The sequence below is a fragment of the Pseudopipra pipra genome, chromosome 11 (assembly GCF_036250125.1).
Source record: "Pseudopipra pipra isolate bDixPip1 chromosome 11, bDixPip1.hap1, whole genome shotgun sequence".
In the NCBI taxonomy this organism is placed as follows: Eukaryota; Metazoa; Chordata; class Aves; order Passeriformes; family Pipridae; genus Pseudopipra; species Pseudopipra pipra.
In genome coordinates, this window is record NC_087559.1 from 21,405,414 (window position 1) to 21,431,709 (window position 26,296).

Sequence of the window (26,296 nt, forward strand, 5' to 3'; positions counted from 1 at the left end):
CGAGTCTGACGTGGATCATCAGGAATTTTTCCACGCAGTGGGAGGGCAGAGCCAAAGTATTGGTAAAACACAGGTTCATTACAAAAGAATAAGTCTAATTCCACTCTTTCAAACAGAAAATGTTAGCTAATTCTTCTCTGCACTCACTAAATAACTACACTTAAAATTTCAGGAAATATTCTAAAATACATGAAAACTGTAAATTGCTTTGCAGGAACTGAGTAGTTCAGTGCATACACGGGGATTTACAGGAGACACAAAATATTTCAGCTGAGACATTTCTCTGTGTATGTCATGGTATTTCTATACCATTTCTATGTTTTCTGAATACATATTTAATGTAGAAAATTCCTTGAAACACAAATATCAAAAAAACCCAAACAACCCACCACGGAAATCCTGATTTAGGAAGGTGGCTGTGCTCGACTGGAAGGAAAACAAATTTGGGGCAATTTGCTCTACTGGAAGGAAATCAAATTTGGGATAAACAAGCTGTAAACAGTCAATGCTGCTTCCCAGATTTTCATTTTTTAAAATTACATTTACTAAATATAATATTCTAAAATTAGGTGACTTTTCCTGAATTACTACCTTTCTGCAAAATTTTCTGCTCTGCTTATAACCTAAACTTGTAACCCTTTAAAAACTGAACATATTGTTCATAGTTTTACCATAGTTTTAACAAAGAGACCAACAACAATTTTGATATATTTTGATCTCAACTCCTAGAACACAACAGAATTTATAACAGTTCCTTCAATACATGGGCTGTGTCACAAACTATATAAATTTATCACTATAGGCTCACTGATTGAAAACAAAACGCTTTTTTTGTGTCAATTGTCTATTGACAACTAAGAATAAAAATATTTTATCTGCAATGGTAATGGGATGATTTTCAAGTAACAAACATTTCCTGAGCTTGATACTTACTCAAGTATATAATTTTGCTTTTCTTATTTGATGGTGTTTTCTACACAAAGGCATTAGACTTTAGGTAAAATGGTACAGTAGCTGATATGGGTCTGGTTTTTTTGGATTTGTGGATGAGTTTCATCACACCTCAACCATGTTGATTAAAGATGTGCAGAATTAATTGAACTGCCTCATCTCACAAGCCAAAGCAAATCAGCTGCACAAAAAAATTGCCTTCTACCCTTTGTGCAGTGAAAAGCAGTGAGGGTGCATCTCTAGACTCCAGGATAAACAGGGACAGTAACCATTGTTTCTGATGGGAGAGAGGATAGGAAATCACATCCTTCAGACACTGATTTAATATCCCTTGGAACTCAATTTCCTTATTAGGTTCAAGGCATTAAGGCCAAACACAACAGGTATTTACCAGGCAACTGGGTTAGAACAGGGTTCATCCTGTACCTCCTGAGCACTGGCTCTCCTCCAGCAAAGCACTTCAGAGGGGCTTCACTCAGTGCTCTGCAGGACTGAGTGAACAGGAGAAACACAGCAGGATCCAATGGAAATGAGGGAGGGAAGACTCTCTATGTGTATGTTTGTTCTACACTCATAAGGAAAATTATCCTAAAACCATTCATAGAATAACAGAATGGTTTGGGTTTGAAGGGACCTTAATGCCATCTCATCCCACCCCCTGCCATGGGCAGGGACACCTTCCACCAGCCCAGGTTGCTCCAAGCCCTGGCCAACCTGGCCTTGGACACTTCCAGGGATGGGGCAGCCACAGCTTCTCTGGGCAACCTGTGCCAGGGCCTCCCCACCCTCACATTAATGAAGAATGAAACACTCCTCATTAATTTCCCAGTTCTTGGACCCTGAGGAATCTGGAACCAGGATGATGGAGATTTCTGTCATGCAATGAGGTGTAGGAACTGTAAATCCTAATTTTCCACATTGTGCAGGAGTAGAGTTTTAAATCTGGTTATATGTTTCTTTTAAATTACAGCAAAAATATTTAAAAATAGGTTCAAATGTTTCCTGTGTAATTGCTTTAAATAAGACACTGCACTAGTACATCTTAGTCCTTGTTTAGCAGTTGGTATTTCTGTCAGAAACTCTCATTTATGTGCATTATGCAATGACTGCTGACCTGCATGGAAAAAAAAAATTCCATCACAAACATGATGAAAAGTAGAGTTACTTTTGTCAGTATTTTTGGCTCTGCACAAGAGGGAAAGGTTTCTATGGCAAATAAAGACTCATGTATCTGATTAGCAGAAAAATACAGCTGATGCCTAGACTAATATTGACCCATTAAATTCAATTTAACAGTGGAATTAGACTATTAGGAGATACTGAAATATCTGCATGCAAAGTGGGGTGAAGAACCTGTACTGAGAGACAGCCAAAATGGACTACGTAATATTTTAGTTTGGTTTAAGTAAATACAGGCAGGCTTAGTAGGATATCACTGAGGGCATACCCAAACATCCACAAAACTTCTCAGCTGCTTGTGGAACAGATGCTCAAAGCAGCAAAAGTTGTTCCTAACACAGTGTCAGTTGGAATTTAGCCAGATTCCTGATCCCAGCACTGTTCCTCAGAGCTACTTGGAGACTATAGGATTACTTGTGAGAGTGCCACACCAGAGGAAAAGCGGATATAATGCGTTTATCACGGTGTTCCTCTTCAGATCTATGCTGAGAAACGAGTAAAGGGCTTCACAGTGAAAATTCATGTGAATCTACTCAAAAGTTTTGAAGCCAGTCTTGCATAACTGCGCCTTTTATTGCAGTTTTAATTAATGGCAAATAGACCACAACTCCTACTTCTTCCTCTGCCACACTTGATCTGGTGGGAATCAAGTTGGGGCATCTCAGTGGCATCTCTGATGAGCTACTGCAGAATTTAGGGAGCAGGATCTCTCAGAGGGGAATCAGAGGCACACACAACATCTGTTCAGGCTGTGAGGGAAGGGGGAATGTGACACAGTCAGGAGAGAAATCTCTCAAATCAGACACGCCGGGGGTAGTGACGTACCATTGACTAAGCTGGCATTTGCATTATCAGTGGCATTTGCACCTGCTGCACCATCTGTGGCTGAAGGAGGGTGGGAGGAGGGATGGGAAGAGTCTACTGAGCAATAATGGATAAAAAAAAAACAACAAAAAACAACACAACAATAAATAATAAATAATAACAACAACATGACCAAACGTTCACGCGGAACAAAAAAAACCATCCATGGCATTTTTTTTTCTCCAAAATCAAACAGCTTTAAATTAAATTAACATAAATTTCAAAAGCAAAATAGCGTTGTAAAGGTGTTACAAAAGTAAGGTAAAAACTCAAACATGAAATAATAACAATAACAATAATAATAAATAAATAAGAAACACTTAACAAAGTAAAAGTTGATGATAACTGACTGCACACTAGTGTAGTTGTGTAGTTGATTTAGTCCTTTTATGTGTTATTTTTTGTATTTTAGCACAATGTTATGCAAACACTGAAATGGTTGAAATGTTTCCTTTTGAGTTAATTAATATACACAATACATGGGTAGCTTTAAAATAGCCATTTAAAATATTCATGGTGTCTATATATGTACATACTACTACATAGTACATAACATTACATATTTTGTGTTTTATATAATGTTGCACATTATGATGTATCATGACATACATTCCAGTCTAACATGTGCTCAGTCTATGACCTGCCATCACCTGGTTAATGTGCACATTGATCTGAGTAGAAAGGTTAAATTTTCTTGTCTTTTATATGGAAATGGCAAATATAGCCCTGAGGAGAATAATGAGTTGTTTTAAATGTAAAGAATGGATGTCACATATTTCCTGGTTTGTGGTGAAACGAAAAAAGTATTGGAAAACAAACACTTTTTGTTTTCTGTAATTATCCACATATTAGAGGAATTGGTCAAGAAATATTTCCTAACAGGAAAGTGAAAAACTAGAGGAATATTTTATCATTTTATTATGTTTTTTATACCAGAGTTGGGAAAATTAGTCTCTCCAAATAACGGATAAAACTAATTTTGTTTTGTTTCTGTTGGTAAATTGCTCACAATAGAACACAAGTCCTACAATGAATCCTGACTGAGACTCTCAAACTTCTTCAGCACTTGCCCCACAGGGACTGTTTGACACCGTACTGGGCTGTTATTCCAGAAAAATGGTCTGATTTTATTTACAAACCACAAATTGGGAGGAGAAAATAAACAGCTGAGAGGATTTAAAAACACACCCTGGGTAAGTGCATTCATGAGCATTTCAATTGCAAATTTGATTACTGTGATGCCAACGACTTCAACTGGTCTTGTTGCTGGGGCTTGTTTTTCATTCCATTTGGATGCCCACACTAACCAGCACAGCATGAACTGCTCACAGCAAATCATGGACTCCAACATTTAATACTTTGTAATTTACTTCTGGAGAATGGCTGATTATTCAAACTCAGCGTTAAGATTTGCAACACCAGCGATGCGTGCACACTAAAATGATTTGCCACCGACAATCCTGTTGATTTGAAATCACTCTTTAATTTTAAACTTGACTGATTCAAAGACAATTATTTCAATCAGCGGTTCACCCCTGATTTGCACCAAAGCTCACTGGCTGAAAGCCTCAGCCTTCTGTTTGATATGGTACAATTCTTACTCTACCTGGCAGCTGCTGTCCGTCCTCCTGTTTCCCACCTGAATGATGATTTTTACACAATGTTAATGAACAATAAAAGCACTCACCCCACACAGAGTAAAACAAGCATTTATGACTGGCAGGATTTCAGAGAATTGTAGGTTTCTGTTATTTGAGTTTGGGTCTCCATACACAACCAGCTCTGCACGAGCACAAAGCTGCCAGCAGCACCAGAAAACGTGGAGGGATTTTCTGTATTATGTATTTTCTATATCAGATTCTGTGTCTGCATCCAAAGTTCCAACACGTCTCTGTAAAAATCTCTGTCCCTGGGTTGTGAGTTAGGACTATACTGTGTTACTCTGCCACCCCTGGTTTCTTTTTCCCTGTTTTTCCAGGCTATCCACAATGAAACCTGAGGGAACCACCAGTGTCCTGAGCAAAGTAACATCCAGAGTCCACCCCAGTTAAACCAAGGAGCTCAGTTGCCATCATCAGACGGGGACTGAAGCTGCTCCTTCTCACCTACAGTGTCCCCAGACACCACCAGAGCAGATGCTGCCAGATCTCAAAAGCTATGGAAGCCTCTCTCCTACAGCAAGAACAAACTCTAAGATACTGTTCAAAACTAGCCTGACTTAAAAGATTTTACTTTCAGTCTCTCTCTCTTTAATTTTCCTAGAACTCCCCGTGTCTTGCAGGAATTGGGGATTTCTGTGCAGAAATGAAATGGTAAACGTTTCACAGGGTCTTTTGTTAAGTAAAAAGAGATTTCCTCAGAGCAACAGGGAGCCAATGGCAACCCCTTGTTGAATATATTCAGAAATGGAAGCTATAGGCCATGAAAACCATATGAATTTGGCTTTCCTATCTATATTCCTATCTACTTTCCTATCTATATATCCTATTCTACTATACCAAGTAGAATGTTCAGGAAAGCTATGACTGTTTCTTTTTATTCATAGGGAGACCCACTAGGAAAAGCAGAAATATCTAAAACCCCCATATTCATTGGCCCTTAATTCTGTCTGAAAGGTAAATATTCTCAGGACAGACTTGGAATGAAATTCTGAAAGCAGAACAATTTACACGACTGTGAACAAAAACTGGAAAGGACAGACATTAAACCATTTTCTGTTTAGTGTGCAACCCATAAATTAGCAGTAGATTATGACATCACACTATAATAAGGTGAAAAGTCTAAAGAGGCTCCTTGATTTCATTAACTGATGAAAGCTAAACTGTCTGCTAACATTTACTGCTACATTCTGGTCTTTTACTATTCTTAGCTTGATCTTTACACCTTAAGAAATTAAAATGCCTCTAAAGTCAGTCACTGACATTAAACAGCTGGGCTAGCAAAAAACCACATATCTTTATTTTATTTTTGAAGCTCTAAGCAGCTATTTCCTTGGCCAAGAGGGCTTGTTCTTTTTTCCTGAAAAATAAAAGTTACATAGATATAAATGCACAAGAGCCAAACCCTAGCAAACTGCAGGTGAGCATGGATTCATGTAGAGAAGCAAAGGGAGCATGCCCATGGATCCCCCTGGATTTAATTATGTCCTGGGAGTTGGCAATTTCACACTGGAAAAACATCTTGTTATCCAATGTATTTATTGGTTAACAGCTTCTGCCGTTTTTCTGTGTGACATGTGATGGTAAAAACGTGTCCAAAAAGAAAAAAAGAAAAGAAAGGAAGTTTTAAAAATCATAATTATTTGTCAAGAATGGAGGAGAGCTCTGGCTGCACAAAGGCCAGGAGCTTTCTTAGGAGCATCCTTATGTGTCGTGGAATTTACCTTTCTTGTCTTTCTTTTCCTCCTCTTCCCCTCCAGCACCCAGCAGAGTGAAGATGATGCCAGTTTGAGAATTCACCCCCACAGCAGTTACCAGCATTCTTCCAGAACCTTCCATGACATGGGTACCTGAAAACATACGTTATAAGTTACATACAACTTCAAGAAAATAAAATTAGGCAAGACATCTATTATAGTACCAAGAGCTATTTGTTACACTTCAAAAATCTATCCTGAGGGAATTATAACTACATAACTGAAACAATCTCTGTTGTATATTACTCTCAAGCAAGAATTAGTGAGCTTTAGGCCTCACATCCATGAACCAAGCACATCAGATTCCCTTTTTAAAAGAAATGTCAGTAATCAAGTTTGCCTCCTGGAACATAATAGTTTAGCTTCACACAGCTAATTCTTGTTAACTTTGGAAATCTTTTTCCAGAGTTCTGCAAACGTCCCTCAGGGACTCCAGTCAAGATTACAGTGCCTGCACAATTACATGAACAAAACAAAAATATGTGCAATTTCTCTCGTCTTTCTCAGTTATGGTTGACTTTCAGGCACAGGAAAAAATAGTTCTGAAGACAATTTTACGGCCTTAAACTTGAGAAATCAACACAGCAAAAAATATTTAAGGAGATATTGAATTAAATCGGGAGATTCCCAAATAGCAAGGAGAATATTGAAAACAAATTCAGTATGAGAGATTTCTATTGGTCTAAATCAAATTGACAGGGACATTGAGTTTTTCTGTTTAACTATGTAATGTTAAGTAAATTCCTTATGAGTAATATTTTTTGCTTTATTTTATATAAATTATTTATAGCTTTTATTGGTATATTGACTCAAATGTTAGATGCAGCTGAGATAATGAAAACCTCTTAAAAACCTTTAGCTCTGGGTTGTGGAAACACACCAAAACAGAAATTTCTGATCCAAAAAATTTTGATTTACACTTTGGAAAAATTTTATAACAGAGATTTGCAGAAGGTCAGTCAATGCAATTGAACACTGGCTATTTCTGAAAAAAAAAATAAATAAATTGTGAAATGGAACAACCTGTTGTTATTACATGTATTTAAGGCCAGTTACTAAAAGCTCGGTAAAAAAACCCTGTCACTGTGTCACAGGTACAAATACACCAAGGATGGCATCAAAAAGTGTCAGAAAAGTCATTATTGAAGTAATATTCGAATATTTGAAGGGACGTGTCCTTAGCAGGCAGTGGATTTTAAAAGATATAAAGCTGATCTGTAGTGCTCCTATGAAACAGGTGAAAAAAATTTATATAATGACCAGAAACTTCTGATAGGTGAAGCTATTAATTGAAATAGACTTTATATTTTATTCTTTATTAGTAGAAAATAATGTTATGTCTGTTCAGTGCAAGGCATTTGTGAGAGCACAGAGAAAAAGCAATAATTACTGGGCTTGGGCATTTTTTTAAATATTCTTTCCTGTATTTGAAGAAACTAAAAAAATAGAGTGTAACACACAAACTGTAAGCCTTGAGAAGAAAATCAAGTACTGCTTGCTGGGTACAACTTATTGCTCCTTAGATCCTCACCTCACTCAAAAGAATACAATTAATTTCTCATTTAGAATCCCTTCAGGCATTCAGATCTACTAAAGCCATAGAAAGGCCTTTTTTCTCTCCCTTTTTTTAAAAAAAATATTGTGTTCATTCTCATCTGTACAAATTTATTGATTTATCTCAAAAGCTGAAAAAGGGAAGGATATATGGATGTGTCCTTAAACAGATCAATCTTTTACATATGTATACACACACACACTTGCAACACTTTTTTTTTTTTAAAATTCCATTTTTTTAGTAGTGGTCAATAAGTTGCTGTGCTAGAACATAGTAAGCAATGCAACTACCTATTTATAATCAAAATATCTTTCTCTAAATAATCAAAATCTCCCATGTTCTTAAAAGGAAAACAGAAACACAGATTAGAGAGAACATCTGTCAACACTGAGCCTAATTTGAGAGCACAAATATCTCATCAGAACACTAAGAAAATTTCAGCAGTAATAAGCCAAATAAAAACAGAAATGCACTAATAGCCAGATGTATTTAAACAAAACAACAACAACAACAACAAAAGCATCAGATCTCTTCACTGCATTGAGAACTGTTCCCATGACTTTCTGAGAGAAAATTTGATTCCTTAAGAAGTCTTTTGTTTTCAGCAAAACATAATAAACATACAAATTAGCACTGCCACACAAAAAAAAAACATAAACCAAGCTCGATTCAAGCCTAAAGGAACAGAAAAGATGTTTAAAATCCAGCCCAGCCTTGGTGGTACCGGTTCAGTCGAAACAGAAAATCTCTGAAACCTCACTCAGAAATTCAGAGGAACCTCCTTTAGGATGTGTCACTATTTAAAATACATTTTAATTAAGAGCTTGCTGGTTGTATTGCTCTGTTTTGTTCTAAGGAATATTCTTCTGTATTGGACTGAAAGGGTGGGCAGAAATATCCTCCAAAAATGTCACACACCCCCCAGATGGATATCCTCTGATATAATTCAGTTGCTGGGTTTACCTTGTGTCACCCCTAAAAAAAACCCGAGTCTTTACCTTTTTTAATATAATGGTGTATTTCTGTCTTTTATTTCCCATTTTGGAACCATATTCTTTGTTATCTCAGCATATAACATATGCCATAAAACCAGCTTTATTAGGAAAACACGCACCCACATTTCAAATGTGCACCACCTATGCACACCTGGAAAAGGCAAAAATGCCTTCACAGAAATGCCTTCCTGAACCTTTTCTTAATGTTCAGGTTTGCAAAAGTGTTGAGGTGCACAGAGAAGCTTGTTTTAGAGCAGGTATTAATTTATCACCAGATTATGTTCCACGAGTACTATTGAAAAATTCTCCACCACCTGAGCTGAAGCAAAGAGCTGAACCTCCTTCCCCCTGACTGGCAATTTCACCACTTAAATGGCATTATAATGACATTAATTTGGATGCACAATTAGGCCGGGTGACTTCAATCAGCTATTGTTATACAAATGGAACTCTGGAATGGCTGCATGTTTTTCACTTGTCTGTACAATAAGCTTGTATTTCAACTTCTTGTTGACCTATTCTACTGACTTCTTTCCCTCTCAAGACTCCATGGTAGTAAAATACATTCTTTAACAGGCAGAGTACTTAATTCAAAGTTGGTAAGTGGTGAACATTCCAAGATGGAAAAAGATGACTAGTTTAGCCAGGGAGGAGAGAAACAGATCAGATGGATCAGGAACCTATTGCAGCAAATATTTTTCAGACAAAAATCCAACTAAACGTAAGACTCAGAAATTCCCAAATCTAATAATAGCACTGGTGTAATAGATTGGAAAGAGGGCTGAAAAAAACCAAGAAAAGCAAAGCAGAACATGCCAGTTTGTGAGTTTGATACAGTTTTGCTACTTCCAGCAAACTTTTGGGGAACAAAAATTCTCTATGGGCATCTAAACAACTGGTTCAGTCACTGCAATTAGTAAGTGGCAACTGAAGTTAATAATAAAGTGAACCAACCATCACAATATCCTCTGCGAAAAAAGGACTTTTCCAGAAAAAAAAATAATTCTCATCTACAAATAATTTAATACATCCAAATAATTCAGAACTTTTTAAGTTAGGTTCTGAAATTCTGCTCGGAATATTTTCTGGGTTTTCTGGTAGGGAATTAAGACTGAATCAGAACTATTTTGTTCCAGGCAGTATCTGGCCCAATTCCTTAATTAAGCTTCCTTTTTATTTCCAAGACCTAACAAACACCACGACCAAGAGATATCTTTGGTTTATTTGTTCTTGATTAAGCTCTGTTTCCTTTCTTTCAAATCCCTGTTGCACGTTGATGGAACCAGACAGTGCTAAAAGTTCAGTCAGGGTGAAGTAATGTTCTGCCAGCCTCAGTTGAGTAGAACTACACTAGGTGAGCTCCTTTATCCACCTCCTTCATACCTTCATCAAATTAATCTAAATAACTGGGAGAAAAAGGTGTAAGAAGTAAGCCTCCTAAGGTATTTTTAATGTTAATTAATAGAATAAGTGGTACCCCAGAATACTGCAGTGGGTGCAATACTGAGACTCCCACTGAAAACTTGTTTAGGACTCATGGATTTCTGCAAGTTTTGAACTGTACCAAATTTAAAGGCCACATCAGGCTCAAGATGAGCAGCAGTTTGGTTCCCAAGCTGCCTTCACCTCTTGGTTGATACATGTCCACACTCACCGTGGAGAAGGAACGTTACCATAGTCTCGTTTAAGCTAAAGATGTTGTGGCTTGTGCTGCACCCTGCATGCAAATCCCTGCTAATGAACTAAAAGAAGGGAGATATTCCAGCCAGAAGTGCAGTGGAACTATAGAAGAGAAGCTGCTTCTTTTGGTTCCAGGTACATCAGGGCCTTTATTGGCGTTTCTGCCCTCCTGGGTGGTGCCCCAGTGCCACAGGCAGATGGAAACGAACCATCTGGTTTAGGCAGCACTTGGACTCTTAGAATTGCTTCCCAAGTACAGCAAACAACTATCTGAATGATTAAACAGGACATTAAGCACAGAAACTCATTTAGTTTAATTATGTCATTGAAGCTGATTGAGTATTAAAAACACTCTTTCAGGTGCCAATGGTGAAAATAATACTTCCCAATTCTGGGTGCTTGTCTTCCACTAAATTTAGACTCACAAAACAAACTGTGGCTGTAATTCAAGTGTTTCCTGTCAAACCTCAACTGTTTTCATTTCCAGCACACGATTATAGGGAGAAAAATGGCCAAGTAACATCCTGACAATATTTGTCTTAATTCCAAAAGTCTGCCCACAGACAACTTATTGATGTCTTCAGGTGCAAAGATAAGAGGAAAATATAAGGTGTCTTTGATGCTTTTGCAGGGGGTTGGTTTGGGGATTTTTCTTTAAACAAGTTTTATAAAAATACAGGTCTAGATCAGCATTACATGGGAAATCAATTTTTAAACCAGGTCAAACCCACCCTAAAAGACATGGTGGTTTCCAAGGTTTTGGATGAGTAACAATATCCAGTGCATCAGCACTGGGATTAAATCCTGCACTGTGTCTATGGAAGAAGGCAATTTCTTCCATGACAGAATCTCAAATCATCAATTCTGTTCCTAAGCAAATAAGAGTCCAGGGATCTTCTAACATGACAGGAGTCAAAATTTATTAGGGTAAGTATGGAATAAAAGTGTGTGCAGTGTTAAGTAAAACATCACATTAATTCTTCACCTCCTCCATAATCCCATAAGAAAAATAAAGTGTAAAAAATTTAACTGCATTAAACACATAATAACAAATTTCTCTCCTTATAGCAAAGAAACTGGAGTATTTGAAAAGGACTTTTTCAGTTTATAACACATTGATGATTGTTACATATCTGCAGGCTGTTATTTTGTGATCACCTCCCAGCTGGAGTTCACTGAAAAATGACCTATTAGTACTAAAAAATTACATTGTTTAACTGATTTACTGTATAGAATTATATTTCAAAATACAAACATTAAAAAATAACTAGAATTTATCACAGGAGTGAAGCTCAAAATGGTTTAGTATATCCAGTTGCTTCCAAAAGCATTGTATCTTTTTCTATTTTACCTACTATACACAAGAAGTGTTTAAAGGCTTTGAAATTCAGTGGTTAAATTAAAACTAATGTACAATGAATTAAAACACTTTTTATTTCCCTACTTGATACTTTCCTTTTCCTCTGAAAAAAGTTTCGTTACTCTCTGCCTTTACAAGTACCGTGATCAGAAATAATTGCACTCCATCGAGAAACAACAACATCATTTAAATGACAAACAGACGAGTCTGTGATCAAAACATCCGTTGTGTCTGGGTTACCGAAACCTCGTGGCATGGGAAATGAAGACAAAACAAAACATGGACAAAGCAGAGCACACAAGATAACTCAGCAGTGATTTACCTGACAGCAGCATTGGGTCTTTGTCAACAGATTTGCGGACCTGGTCTGACTCTCCAGTCAAGGAGCTTTCATCGATTTTAAGATCATTTCCTTGAATAAATATCCCATCAGCAGGTAGGAGATCACCTTTGGGTAAGAGCATGGTAATGGAAAACCACTGTGCATTAGTAAGATTGTTTTTATAATTACATAAGTATTTTAATTATGAAAGCGCGATTAACAACAACTGAATTAAAATTAAAGCAAAAGTGAAGGAATTGCTACTGTTTCTGTCCATATTAGCCATAGTACTGCAATGCTGCAGGGAAGAACGTTTGTATTTCAAGTATTTTTTTGCTTAGTTCTATCTGAGAATCAGGATGCCACATATTTAGCCTAGGATGAACATCCTAACCACTGAGGTTTGGCAGGAGCAGTGCTCTTCATGACAAGGTTTCTCTGTCAGACTTCATAGGAATTAACAGTGGCTAATAAACAGTCAAGCTGCCCTTTCCCTTTCCCCTCTCAGGAAGCCCTTAAATAAGTCAAGGAGAAACTTGATGGCTGACAGAACTGGCATTTTGCTGGAAAATACCATGTCACACAAACACAGAGTACACAGAGTTCCTGCAAGAGTCTTCCACTTCCCTGGAGCACAGGGCACTCCCTATGACATGTAATTATCAGGCATCTGATCTGGGGGAACTTACAGGATCCATCTGGATCTGGAGCAGCTTATTAAGTGAGGTGAGCACAGAGGCTCAATTCCCTTTTTACAGAGCGTTTCAAAAAACTTCCTCTTATTCCTAACTGAATAAAACCCAAAAATTTCAGACAGTGTAAAATCCTTCATGAAAGAGAACCACCTTTGTATGACCAGTTCTTGTCCTGGCCAGTAAAAAGTGAAGATTACAACAACAAAATTGGTTTCCTACTCCAATTTTACAGCAGGTAGATTAGGTTCTCCTTTCACCCTAACAGCCAAATGTTACCTTGCCATGCAAATGTCGACATCCCATAACCCTGCATTTTAAATCACTTCCCGTGAAGTGTGTCTGTCCTGCTGGAAAGGGAAAGGAGAAGATATAAAGCCCATAAAGGCAGACAGCCAGTTGATAGAACTTACCATATTTCACCTGTGCAATGTCCCCAACTACTATCTCTGCCACTGGGATTTGGATAACCTGTCCACCTCGGACAACAGTAAACTTCTGTTCCTGCTCAATCCGACTTTGGAGCCCACGGAACTGCTTCTCCTTGCTCCAGTCGTTGAAGGCAGTGACAAGGACAACACAGATAACGGAGAGTAGGATGGCAGCACCTTCAATCCAGCCAGCTTCAGCCTCACCTTCATCTTCAGCTCCTCCTGTTGCAGTGCCACACCCTGCAAAGACAAGGCTGAGGATCAGTTCAGGGAAGGGCGGGTTCGTCTCGAGGAAAACTCGCTGGGAAACGACAACAAGGTTAAGGAATGGAACTCCTTTTTCCAGGTACTAATGAAATATGGCAGGGTGGAGAGAAAGTACAAATAGAGATGTCTGTGGAAAAAAGGAAAATCAACAGACATTTTAGCTCTTTTAACTTTTCTGCTGAACAACCCAAACTAAACCAATGGAAAAAGAAATCACCAATTCTGCTGTCTGATAGAAGGGTTGATGGCTCCACGTGAGCCATGAAGCATCTGCAGAAATAAGGATGACGTACTGAAAGGAGCAAGAAGGATTATACAATGAAAGACATTAATCAATGCAAAGCAATGGCATTAAATTAACATTAACCCCTCCTCGCCCTAATTAAATTAAAAGGGATTCAACAAATAATTTTCAGAGCAGTTTCTAAATGTTCTCAACTAAACACAGTTGTAAGGAACACTTGTTAAAAAAACACTGAGATGAACTAAGTATATTAGTATTATATATTAGTATTAGTATATGTAAGTATTTCAGTATATTAGGGAATACTGGGTAAAAATAATGGCCTAATATAAATTCATCAATCTTGCTTACAGAAGAAGATTCCAGATATTCCAGAGAAATAGTGACATACTTATAGAACTGCAAGTACATTATTTCTGTCACAAGTAAAACAGTATTAAAAAATACACTCTATGTATTCTAAACTGTTAATTCTGAATTACTTTATACACATTTATTTATTCCCGATATGCAATTAAAATTTAAATAGACTGTCTAAATAGCATCCACAAAATAAAGCTGACATAGCTCTCTTTCTTAATGACAGAAGGCATAAAAGAAATATTGGATTAAAATCACTCAATGCAGAGATACCCCAACTGATGGAGAGAGGAGATCTCAGCCTGAACAGCAGAGACTCCCACCCTGAGGGACCAAGGGAGAAATCTTCTCATTTTTCAGGAAGGTGGACATTTGCCCTTCCTTTTCCCTAAGTACCAGGGAGTTTAGTACCTTAGCAACCGTGTCGCTTCCACCCATGACTAAGGTTTAATTTCAGTGTATTTGTCACCTGTCACTAGAGGGAATTAACAAGCAATTTGTATTTCTATTTTTAAGTTACAAAGACTCCCCGGTAACAAAAGCATCATAATTCATTAACCAGCTGAGTAATTACACTTGGGTATGAACGACAACAAAATTACCACAAGTCAGAGGAAGAAAGAGGAGACTGAAATGCCTGGCAAAAAATGAAAATAAATGGAGTTTTTGGCAAAGTTCTCTGCAGTTTGCATTTCGACTTCACCTGAGTGAAAGGCAAAGCCCACTCCCAAGAGCAGAGGCTCTACTAGCAGGGATGCCCTTGGACTGATGACTCACATGAAGTACAAGAACCTCGCCAAAGAAACCATTTTTATAGCACTCAAGAAAGAAATTAAGTAACCTTTTGTAAATTCAGCACCTTAAGCTACTTAACACCAGTGGCAAATGCAACTTAAAAATCAAATGTGCAATTTCCTCCTTCAGCAGAATGTTACTTTTGGGAAGCACTAATCAACTTTGCTCTGTTCAACATTAATCATCTTCACTGGTCTGTTAGATTTTAGATTCCTTTTCTGAACCAGTGGTTTCACTTTTGACTTGTTTGTGTTAAGTGCTTTCCTAGTACAAGCAATTCTGCTTCAGCAAATATAACATCAGAATTCACTATCAATATTTTTCATTCAACATGATTTAGAATTAAGTATTACAAATGTTCTGCCTTTTAAGAGCATACTTCCTCTTCTCTTTCTCACAAAAGAAACGTGGCCTGGTCCAGCCACAGTCAAAGACTGACTTTATTTCCTTTTCAGATGGTTAAAATTTAGTCCAGCTTGTAGTAAAGTGCAAAGAGATGTTGTTTCCCATGGTGACTGACACCAGTTTCATGCAGAGTGGCCAATAAAGGTGGTGTTGAGCATTTCCACTGGGGGTTGTTTATTTACTTTATTCTGTAGCAGACTTTCCACTGAAAGGCCTTGATTTCTGCACATGGATTGCTGATAATTTATGCTGTGGTATTTTCTACAAAATCAAGAACTTATATTATGTAATATTTACACAAGTTTTAATTTGAGCTGAATCAGCACACCCCCCCAAAAAATCAGCCATTTGAAAGACACGAGCTGTGCTTTGTCCTTTGTTATAAGAATCCTATTATGGCTCTGGACATGTGTAAACTTTACAGTAATATTAGCTGAGTGCAATATCTCTACAGCAAAAAGCTACTAATTTTGAGAAAGGAATTGTTATTATTCCAAAGAACCAATAGACCTGGTCCCTGCATATGAAATGTGTCAGAAAAGCAAAATAACAGTGCACTTGAACCCTGGGCTAACACACTGCACCTGGAAAGGCTTGGAAAAGAATATTTCCAAGCCCCTTCAGGAAAAAAAAAAACAAAACTGATTTAACAAAACCAAGTGAAAAAGAAAAGTATTCATTGATTTGAGCAACAAAGTTAACTTTGTGTTTGTGTATTGTCAGAACTGATCTCCATGTCAACACAAATAGCATCACAAAGCATGCAAATAATACAAGATGTTACCATTAAGATGAAAGGAATCGTGTTTACCCGTAGATACCTCGTAGATTATGCACAAGCAAAGAACATAATTCACCCTTCAGCTGAAAAGGTTTATTTTATTACAGCTGGAAAAATGTTTGTAAGAATGGAAGAAAATCTGAAGAAAACAAACTGAACTGAGATCAAGTTGGAAACAGCCCCTAAATTTGATGAGCTTCCACGCTGATTAATAATTTATGATTATAACTTCTAAAATCCTAAAAAAAATTCTCCATAACCCAATGAAAAAAACAAAACCTTTAATGCATTTTATTTCTTTTCTGTTCATTCAATCTGACAATGATAAATTCAGGTGGAGCAGAGGTATTTGAAGGGGAGGAAGAAATTGAGAAGTGAGAGCCAGCAGAGCCCAGCGCTTCCTTCTCAGTACATTTTGGGTTTAGAGGAAGCAGAATTTCAGCTATGTGAGGAATTTGAATACAAAGGACCAGATACCTCCCAATTCAAGCAGCAGCTGAGCAAAACTTTGGAATTTCTAGGATTTGTAACAATAATTCAAAAATGAAACTGCTCTTTTTGTGGCTAAAACCAGGCTCTCCAAATGATTCACCAAGTTGATCATCAGACTTTCCCAAAATTTTCCCTTTTTACAGTCCTACAGAAATGATTGGATAAAAATACCAGATAAATTAATGCACATTGTTCTTGCTACAGGAACAAACTCTAGCAAATAACCCTCTGGTTCTTACAATAGCAAAGTTTCAGAATGGATTCTTTTCAGAACATAAATTTACCAACAAGCAGGATTTTAAAATGCAACCTGCCCTTCAGGAGATGACCTATCTGTCAGGAAACATTTTCTTGAACTACGTTATGTTTTGGCTTTAAAACTATTTTAAAAGTACTCACTTTTAATAGGAGGAAAAAAAAGGAAACTTGCACCTCCATTGGTCTAAGTCTGTCAAATATTTTCTTATATATGTAAGAAAAACAATTGGCTTTTAATTTTTCTTCTGCCATTATATCATACAAGGTTTTCTAGAAATTCTAGAACGGCTTCCATGAATTTACAGGAAGAAACTGTATTTATTCTAGGGGGAAAACCACACATATTACTCAATTTTCCACTTATACTGTCTTATTGCAGTACCAAGAGTGACCCAGTATTGACTTTATGGATAAGGAGAAAATAAGAAATATAATTAAGACACATGAAAGACAACATAATAATATGCCTAAGTAGCAAAATACAGTTTAAGGCATCTAATGTCTATTGAGAATGCTCATATAAGCTTTAAAAATTTGTGTTAGGTTCTAAGATTGCTGTTCTGCTTTCACTGATAGCACAGGGTTCTCAATGTCATCCAAAAATATGCCTGAGACTTTACTGGAATGCACAGATTGAAAGCATCACAAAAGAATTTTTAATTTGCATATGTGGGTTTTGGCAGGGTTTTATTCCAAGACAGTGAATTGTGATATACTCATTTTAAATTGTGTTTAACACAGGTCCTATCTGTCAGAAAACCCAATTCCAGAGAAGTAAACAAGTTTTGAATATGAAGCTCTTTTCTCCCATAACTCTGAACAAGTGCCATGTGTGTCATGCCTCAAAGTCTCATTGTCACAGGACAGGAAATGCACACAGGGTTTGAAGCTGATGCTAAAGATCTGACTGCAAGTCAAGAACATAAAGGGCTGGGACTCCTTCAGCATAGGAAAAGCAGGTGAAACCATAAAATGGATCAGCTGATTCCAAAAGTGTGCAGGAACACACAGGTGAGCTGAACCCCCACAGAGTGGGAGGACCTGAAAGGGCAGCCTCAAAAAACACTCAGAAATACAAACTCAGGTGATTGTGCCCATAAAATACCTGAAAGGACGTTACCAGAACCTTGTGGAAGGAGAACAGAATTTTAAAAGCTTAAAATTGGACCAGAAATAGGTCAGCAAAGGCTGTTGAAAAAGTTTTCTATGCAAGGGAGATGAAAGGAAGATAAAATCCAAAGGTAAGGAGGATTCAGGAGAAAAAGAATGGGAAAATACTGCAAAGCATCACAGTTACTCATTATTGGCCACAACAACCCCCTGCAGCGCTACAGGCTGGGACAGAGTGGCTGGAGAGCAGCCAGGCAGGAAGGGAGCTGGGAGTGGGGATTGACAAGAAGCTGAACATGAGCCAGAGTGTGCCCAGGTGGCCAAGAAGGCCAATGGATCCTGGCCTGGATCAGGAACAGTGTGGCCAACAGGTCCAAGGAAGTGATTCTTCCCCTGGACTCAGCGCTGGTGAGGCCACCCCTGGAGTGCTGTGTCCAGTTCTGGGCCCTCAGCTCAGGAAGGACATGGAGGGGCTGGAGCAGGTCCAGAGGAGATAAATGAGGCTGGGGAAGGGACTCAAGCACAAGTCCTATGAGGAGAGGCTGAGGGAGCTGGGGCTGTTCAGCCTGGAGAAGAGGAGGCTCAGGGGAGACCTCCTCACTCTCTGCAACTCCCTGACAGGAGGGGGGAGCCGGGGGGGGGTTGGTCTCTTTTCCCAGGCAACCATCAGCAAGACAAGAGGGCTCGGTCTCAAGTTGTGCCAGGGGAGGTTTAGGTTGGATATTAGAAAGAATTTCTTTCCAGAGAGGGTGGTCAGACACTGGAATGGGCTGCCCAGGGAAGGGGTGGATTCTCCATCCCTGGAGATTTTTAAAAAGAGACTGGATGTGGCATCAGTGCCATGGGCTGGGAACCACAGCGGGGTTGGATCAAGGGTTGGACTTGATGATCTCGGAAGTCCCTTCCAACCCAGCTGATTCTCTGATTCTATGAGTCTATGATCTGAAATCACAGCAACCTGGGTTTCCATCTCATCAGAGGCTACAGCAACCTGGAACTATGGGCTCAAAACCTGCCCAAGAACCTGCCCAAGAGGTTTATGTACCTAATTACCAGTAAATTAAAAATTAGCCTGAGAAACCTACTCTACATTAGCAGTATTTTAATTGTACATAAAGGTTTAGAAGGGAAAAGACAAGGAAGCAAAGCATAGGATATTTTAAAGGGGAAGAGAACTGTACGAAAAAACTTGAAGGCACTTGTGCCAAAAGGGGAAGGTGAGAAAGGAGAGGAGGATACACAGAAGCAAGTTAAAGCACTTCAGGAAGACAATAAGCAAGAAGCATCACTATAACTGGCAGGAGAAAATAATCTGTTTGGTGTTATCAATCATTTCAATTCAGTAAAAGCCAGAAAGGGGGAAAGGAAAAAAAAAATAGAAAAAGGCCACAAATAGCCAGACAGCCTCATCTGACAAATTCCCAGGCTCATGTCCTGTTGGCAGCTGGAATGCTTTTAATATCATAGACACCATTTCAATATATGTTTCTTATAAAATCAACCAAATCTGGGCAAATACAGAAGGAAGCACACAGGCACAGTGCAGCTAAAAAGAATACCTGCTTAAAATTTCAACTACAGGAGAGATTCTTACAGCTGCTTTGAATAACATAATGATTATAATTACAAACTATACCATCTTCAGCTGCAGCACAGTAATTTTTAAATCAGAAAAAGTTCCATTTTTCAAAATCTGTGAACATCTGTATTCCTCAGTCCCAACCTACAGCACCTACCTCTCAGCTACTCATTTCAACCTACACTTTTCTATTTTTAAGCTGAGAATACCTTGTGGCATTTAAATTCCCCAGGAAAATCTCCTGACGCCCCCAGAGGTAATTTTTTTTCGTCAGTCAAACTGGTTTTGTCATCAGAAAGACGACGGTTCCCATGATAGAAACTTTTTATTTAATCGCTTTCTCTAAAGACATTTTTCCTTCGCCGCAGCTCCAGCACTGATTTTATTGAAGCAAATTGAGCAGCTCTGAGCTACAGCTTTTTCATTAGTAGAGCTGGGCTCTTATTACCAACATCACCAGTGATGTTACTGACTTTGTCAAATGTATTTAGCTGTGTAAGAAAAGGAATAACCAAAAATTATGCAATAAATATAATAAACTCCTCTCATTAACGAGGTTTTTTGAGAGCGTAATGGATGTTGTAATATTTATTTCTACAAATTCCTGGTCGTGTTGGATCATTTGCCACAAAATCAGTACGAGGAGTGATTGCTAGCTAATGATATTCCTGCCCCAAATCCTCCCTGTGACGATGCATCATGAGATGTTGAATCACTTCCATAAGGGCAGAGTGAAAGCAGTGAGACCACTGGCTGGCACAGCTCAGTGTCACCACAGAGCCACAGCTAAAGCAAAGGTCCAGAAATCACATGAACCTCAAAAAAAGCAAAGATTTCTGTCTCTCTCACACTCTCCAAGGACTGAGTCAGCCGTGAAAAGCATTTTCTAGATCCTTGCAGTAAGTCAGATTGTGCCCTCCAAAACCACATGTGGTTCTGCAACCCGCCCCACAGAAGGGATTTACAAGTGTGAGATGCTTAAACCACGCACATTTCAGGTTTAGGGGGCTTTAACATTGACTAAAAAGTGATTTTTTTTGCTACATATGTGAAAAGAGTATTAGAATTCCTCGCTTTGTGATGCATCAGTTCGTTATGTAAGGGCTCCGTGGGGGCGGGGAGGGAGAAAAAGAGATCCTGTCCCTGTGGGTTAGTTATGTAACTGTCAACTTTAGAGCTCAATATTAAATATTTACACGTTTTTGACATATTTATGCAAGGAAACAAATCTGTAAGCCCTGAAAGCATATATATTCACCCATTCCTCAGCCTGATCACAAACATTGGTGAGCAGAGAAATGTTAATTAAAGTACTCGACTTCAAGAGATGTTGTTGAGCAAGATTCTTCTGCCTGGCCCCTCCAAGGAAATGTGTTTTGGAAAGATCACTCCAAAGGATGGGATCCTCGCTCCACCAAAGGCAATGGAAGAGAACAGGGACCAAGCAGCTGCTTCTGTAATATTTACACTCAGTTTTACTTCCTTTTGTTGCCATAGAAAAAGTAGAGAAGGGCAAAAATGGGAATTTTCGTCACAAGTCCTGTTCTTAGGGATTGCAAGGGAAAAATCTTGACATTGGGTTGCTACAGTTTTACTGAATATTGCTCAGAGCTAGAGATGTCTGTTAAATATAACCACAAATTCAAAAGGTAAAACACGGCTTTCAAATGCAAAGAATCAGACCTTGGAAGTTGTTCTCTGTGTTTATTAACAAGAAGTCAAGTGCAGTTATTCAACCACACTTGCAAGGTCACGTCCTAGCTGAGCTCTACTTAGAGAATTTAATATTTCTGGAGAATCTCTTTCTGGGAAATATGTGAAAAGATTTTTTTACTTCATCCCAAAGTTCTAACTCATTACCTCACATCCCCATTGGAGAGTTAAGTCGTGCTTGGGAACCCAGAAATCTACCTAATGAGCAATATTTAACAGCAACCCAGTTTTGTGGGTGATCTTCACAACTCTAATGAAGGGAAGGTATCTGGAGGACTTAATTCTTTTTCCAGTCCATCCAATGGAGATTTGTAGAAACCAGATGAAGGTCACTTTACATTATGAAATAATTATTTAATTTGCAGGTCCCCTGTGACACAATGGGCACATTTTGCATTTAACAATTTCTTAATGTGTTGTTCCTCAAGTCTTAAACTTAAATCATTCCTCTGCCATTCCTTATCACTGACATCCAGTTGAGAATTTTCTCCCCAAGCACACTTTTTGTGGTGAACAGTATAGAATGGGTAGTTTGATACAGCGGAGCAAAAACAGATTTCCACTTTGCAACAAAAATACCAACTGACACAAAAACCCCCAACTATTGTTGGATGAAAAAACCTCCCTTGTTCTCTCTCATTCAAAATGTGAGGGGTTCAAAGGAAACAGGGGAAAGGGAGAGTCAGAAAGACAGACAGACTGATTGTATGCCCAGCCAGAAAAGTTGGAAACTAAGAATCCAGAAGTTTATTATAGGGAAGATTTAGAAAAGATAATGTGTATTAAAATTTTAATGCAACCTTGAATAATCTAGAAGCATTTTAGAATATGGTAAAAACAAAGGTTGCATCTTATAAAACAATCAGTGCAACATATCTTTATCAAAACACTTAGAAAAGAGCAATTACATTCACTTAAATATCTGCAACCCAGTAAGAATTTGCAGAACAAGTGTTTTTACACAGCATCAAGAATATTTACCCCCATAATAATAAATAGCCATAAACAGCTTCACAGGCATTACTAAACCTAGGAGGTAGTAAAGAATTATTAAAAAAAACCCCAACAAAATAATTAAATTAAGTAATCTTTTAAATAATAAGGCTCTTAAATTCTGTAAGTAATTAATAATTTAGGGCTTACCTGAGAGAAGTAAAGACTGTGAGCCAAAAACTCAGGATCCCAACACAAGACAATAAATTCCACAGAGCAAGAGCTTTGTCTGCACTTGGAAAGCTGTGCTAGGATAATTTTAACAGTGACCTTCTCTAGGAAAGATAAAGCTACAAACAGCTTGTATATCTTTTAGTATGACCTATAACTATTCCATAAAGAAAGAGATACTTATTAATATTTAACTGTCTCTACAGAGATGTTGAAAAAAATTTAAATCAACCAATTGATTCTGACATAAGTTTTCATTTCAGTACAAATACCAATGTCCACAAGGAAAATTCTACTTAAGGTTGAAGGTTTCTTTGTATTCATCCAGGATAGATAAAAATAGAGTTACAAAATTCTCCAAATGTAAGTCACTGTTGCAGGAATGCAGACAAGGTGCACGTGGTCTTAAACAATCTTGCTCGGTCATTCAGTTAAGGCTCTTTTCTCAGGGCTTTTCATGGGAAAAAAAAAAAAAAAAAGCTAAAAGCTAAAAGAAACCCTACCTGGAGGTAAATCAGTTGCTTTGGCTCTACCAGAAAAGTGTTTTAGGTCTGTATTGCATTAACAACAAGGCAAACCAACTTACAGCAGTGCAGAACACACAGCACAAACGAGGCATCCCTTTCAAGTCATGTTATTTAAATGTCCTAACTATGACAAAGCTGAATGTGAAAGACAAACTCAGTCTGAAAGATGTATGCAATAAACTGAATTAATGTAGGGAACTAGGATTCCAGAGAACTGCATGAGTTCTGATTTGCTTGACTGGAACGCTGATATAAATGGCATTGGCTAATTCAGGGGGAAATAAGGGGGAAAAGAAATGCCTTTTTTCATGATCAAATGTTTTAAGACCACACTTGGAATAGGCTACTGTGCCAATGCAAACAAATCATTATGAATAAAACCCATAGGAAGAAATTAGAATTTTTTAGCTTGATATTAGCAGTGAAGTGGCTGCCCATATGTTGACATTTACTCACTTGGAAAAGTTTAATTAAGTTTGATTTAGAATTCTAACCTTGCTCTAAGAAAAAAATGGCATAGGGAACACTGCAGCTAGTGGGATAAAGTTGTCTTAGAAAAGCCTTCCTAAACATCAATGGCTGAAGAAAAAAATATATATGATCAAGAAAACCTGCTAAGTTTGGAGCTCTGTACAAACACGTCAGAAAGCTAAAGCTGCAGTTGGTTTCTAAAAACAGGCAGAATGCTCCCATTTCTCATGTAGCAATCCTTGACATCTTCCAGTACTTCCTAAATACAGCTGGATGGAGAGGAGGATTGGAACATTTCCTCAGCTCCCACTCTCATCACAGATCACTGAAAGCACCAAGAAACAGAGAAACCCGTGAAAATAAATAAATGCTTAACAGCAAACCAGCTCTCATGGAGGCACTCGGCTTTAAATAGACCTATGAAAAACATTTAACATTGACAGAGAACAACAAATAATTCATAAATACATAATCAGATGGAGAGCTGTCTGTCTTATTCATGCTTCAGCTACCAAGTGCTTATCAACAGAGCCTTTTCTCTTTCTGTCTGAAGCAGAAGGATGAAAAGAGCAAATCACTGAAGGAGGTTTTTAGGGTGGCATCTGCCTGAGTAATGGATGCTTGTATAGTTCCATCACTCTTTGGCTGTGCTCTAATATAAATGAAATGTACTTGCTTCCAAAAATGTTTCCCTCCCCTCCCCCCTTTTTTTTTTGGTGCTTTAAAACAAGCACCAAATCATCTAACCGGGATGATTTGAGAGTATTTAACAGAAATACTACCAAAAAATTGCGAGACAAAATTGAAAAGAGTTGTCTTTGCCTGGAAATACTGACAAATGTTTCACCAGAGCTTTTAAAAAAAAAAAACAACCAAGTGGAGCAGGGGATGAAATGATGACACACCTAGACCATTTAGAGAGTAATTGTCAACTCCTTCCAACCTACAAGCCCTGCAGAGAGAGGTTACTAAGAAAAGGTTACTGATTTAATAGGCCCCTACACAGTAATTCTTGGATTCTCAGAGGTCCACAGACCAGAGCTGGAAAGCCATTAATTAAGAAAATTTGCAGCTGAGTGGCTTAAACAACCAGCACGGGTAGGAAACAGCATAAACCAGAGCATCCAAGCTGTGCCTTTTGAGTTCAGGCTCCAGTGATGTGCTCCAGAGCCAACTCCTGGAACACCACGGCCTCTTCTGCTGCCCCACTCATCAGACACACTCATGAGAACAAGAAAACCTGCCCCAAGAAGACAGGGAAGATTTGCAGACCTCAGCCACAAAACCCTCTCCTAAACTGGAGTGTTTATCACTCCCATTAAATTTCTCATCCTCATTTCTGCTATAAAGCTTTAAGAGGTGAAAAATCATGTCAGTAAAAGATTAAACATTGTATCATAATGTCTTGCAGCAGAAGGCATTAAAAAGTTCTATCAACACCAGCGTGGCCCTATAAAAGAAGTTTTACAGTGCAAATCTATGTGCTAAGGAAACGAGTTTCTGGACTGTGTTTTTCTGTTTAGTTTCATCCCAAAGGATGGGATGAAATCCCCTCTGGATGCACATCCAGTTTGCTCACTCCCCGAAAATCATCCTGTAATGTGAACCACAGCATATTCACTGGGGACAGAGATTTTTGAGGGATGTTCTGGATCCAAACAAAAATGTTAACGCAGATACATCCAAAGCAAGCTAAAGCTGCAGGCAAGGGGGATAATCTCTGTTTAGAATGTACATTCTATATATCCTGCATATTAATTATGCATACTGAACTGAAACAAGAGGAGCAGCATGTCCTAGAGAAAAAAGGCAGAACTTACACAAAACAGAATTAAATTGAAATTAGTTGTTAAAATTGTTACTTTTCTGATAGGAGATATATGTGTTTGTGTGTGTATATACATATATATATACATGAAAATATGCATATATATATATATAAACACATATATATGTATAGGTGCCCACAGATGCATATAATTACAAAGTGGTATTAACTCTACTGCATTAGATCTAAGAGATGGGGACTGTAACACCCCACACTCACTTGTCTGTGCTTTATTCCTGTAGCTGTAGCTCAGCAGGGTGGGAGCCTGTTCTATTCTCCACCTGATTAAACTTTAAAAGAAAACCTCAACTGCATCTGCAGTTTGAAGATTTTAAGAGTCTTCTCCCCAGGTCCCAATTCAGTACCTGATTACAGATATCTGGGAAGAAAGAAAAGCAGCAAAATGCTGTACACCCACCTTGTCATCACAGCATTCTTGTTCAAAAAGGGATTTCTGCTTTGTTTCAGCCATCTGTACTTAAACATTTTTTTTTCCAGTTAGTAATTTTTCATTCTAATTCAAACCCAGCAACAGCCAGGAACCACAAGCACATGCAGACTTTGGGTTGTAACATGGTTTGTCTGGACTCCTGCAGACTGGTTGGCAACCAGCACCCTCCTTTGAAACTGTAAAGCAATCCTAGAACCTGATCCAAAAATGCTTTGTGTTAAAAAACATCATTAACAGATTTTGCAAATTTGACAAATAATTGAGATTTTAGAGCAGCTAAATTTAAACTGATTTTTAATTCACAATCAGATAAAAAACCATTTGGTATTCTTGAATCTTATATTACTTTATTTTATAAGCTATTAACTCTTGACAATAGAGATGTTTTCAGAGCTTTTGTTTTTTTC

General features: G+C 38.0%; 1 protein-coding gene across 18 annotated transcripts in view; it reads right to left on the reverse strand.

The window, feature by feature from the left end:
* ATP2B2 (ATPase plasma membrane Ca2+ transporting 2) overlaps nt 1-26,296 on the reverse strand; it is a 408,955-nt gene that overhangs the window by 84,091 nt on the left and 298,568 nt on the right. For 11 of the 18 annotated variants that reach the window (XM_064668150.1, XM_064668151.1, XM_064668155.1 and 8 more), the window contains 4 exons: nt 13,427-13,684; nt 12,322-12,447; nt 6,377-6,502; nt 2,956-3,048 (listed from right to left, as the gene is read on the reverse strand). In XM_064668150.1, coding sequence (XP_064524220.1) covers nt 2,956-3,048; nt 6,377-6,502; nt 12,322-12,447; nt 13,427-13,684 — 603 coding nt within the window. The remainder of the gene's footprint in view (nt 1-2,955; nt 3,049-6,376; nt 6,503-12,321; nt 12,448-13,426; nt 13,685-26,296) is intronic. The other 7 variants (XM_064668162.1, XM_064668159.1, XM_064668164.1 and 4 more) reach the window with 1 other exon arrangement.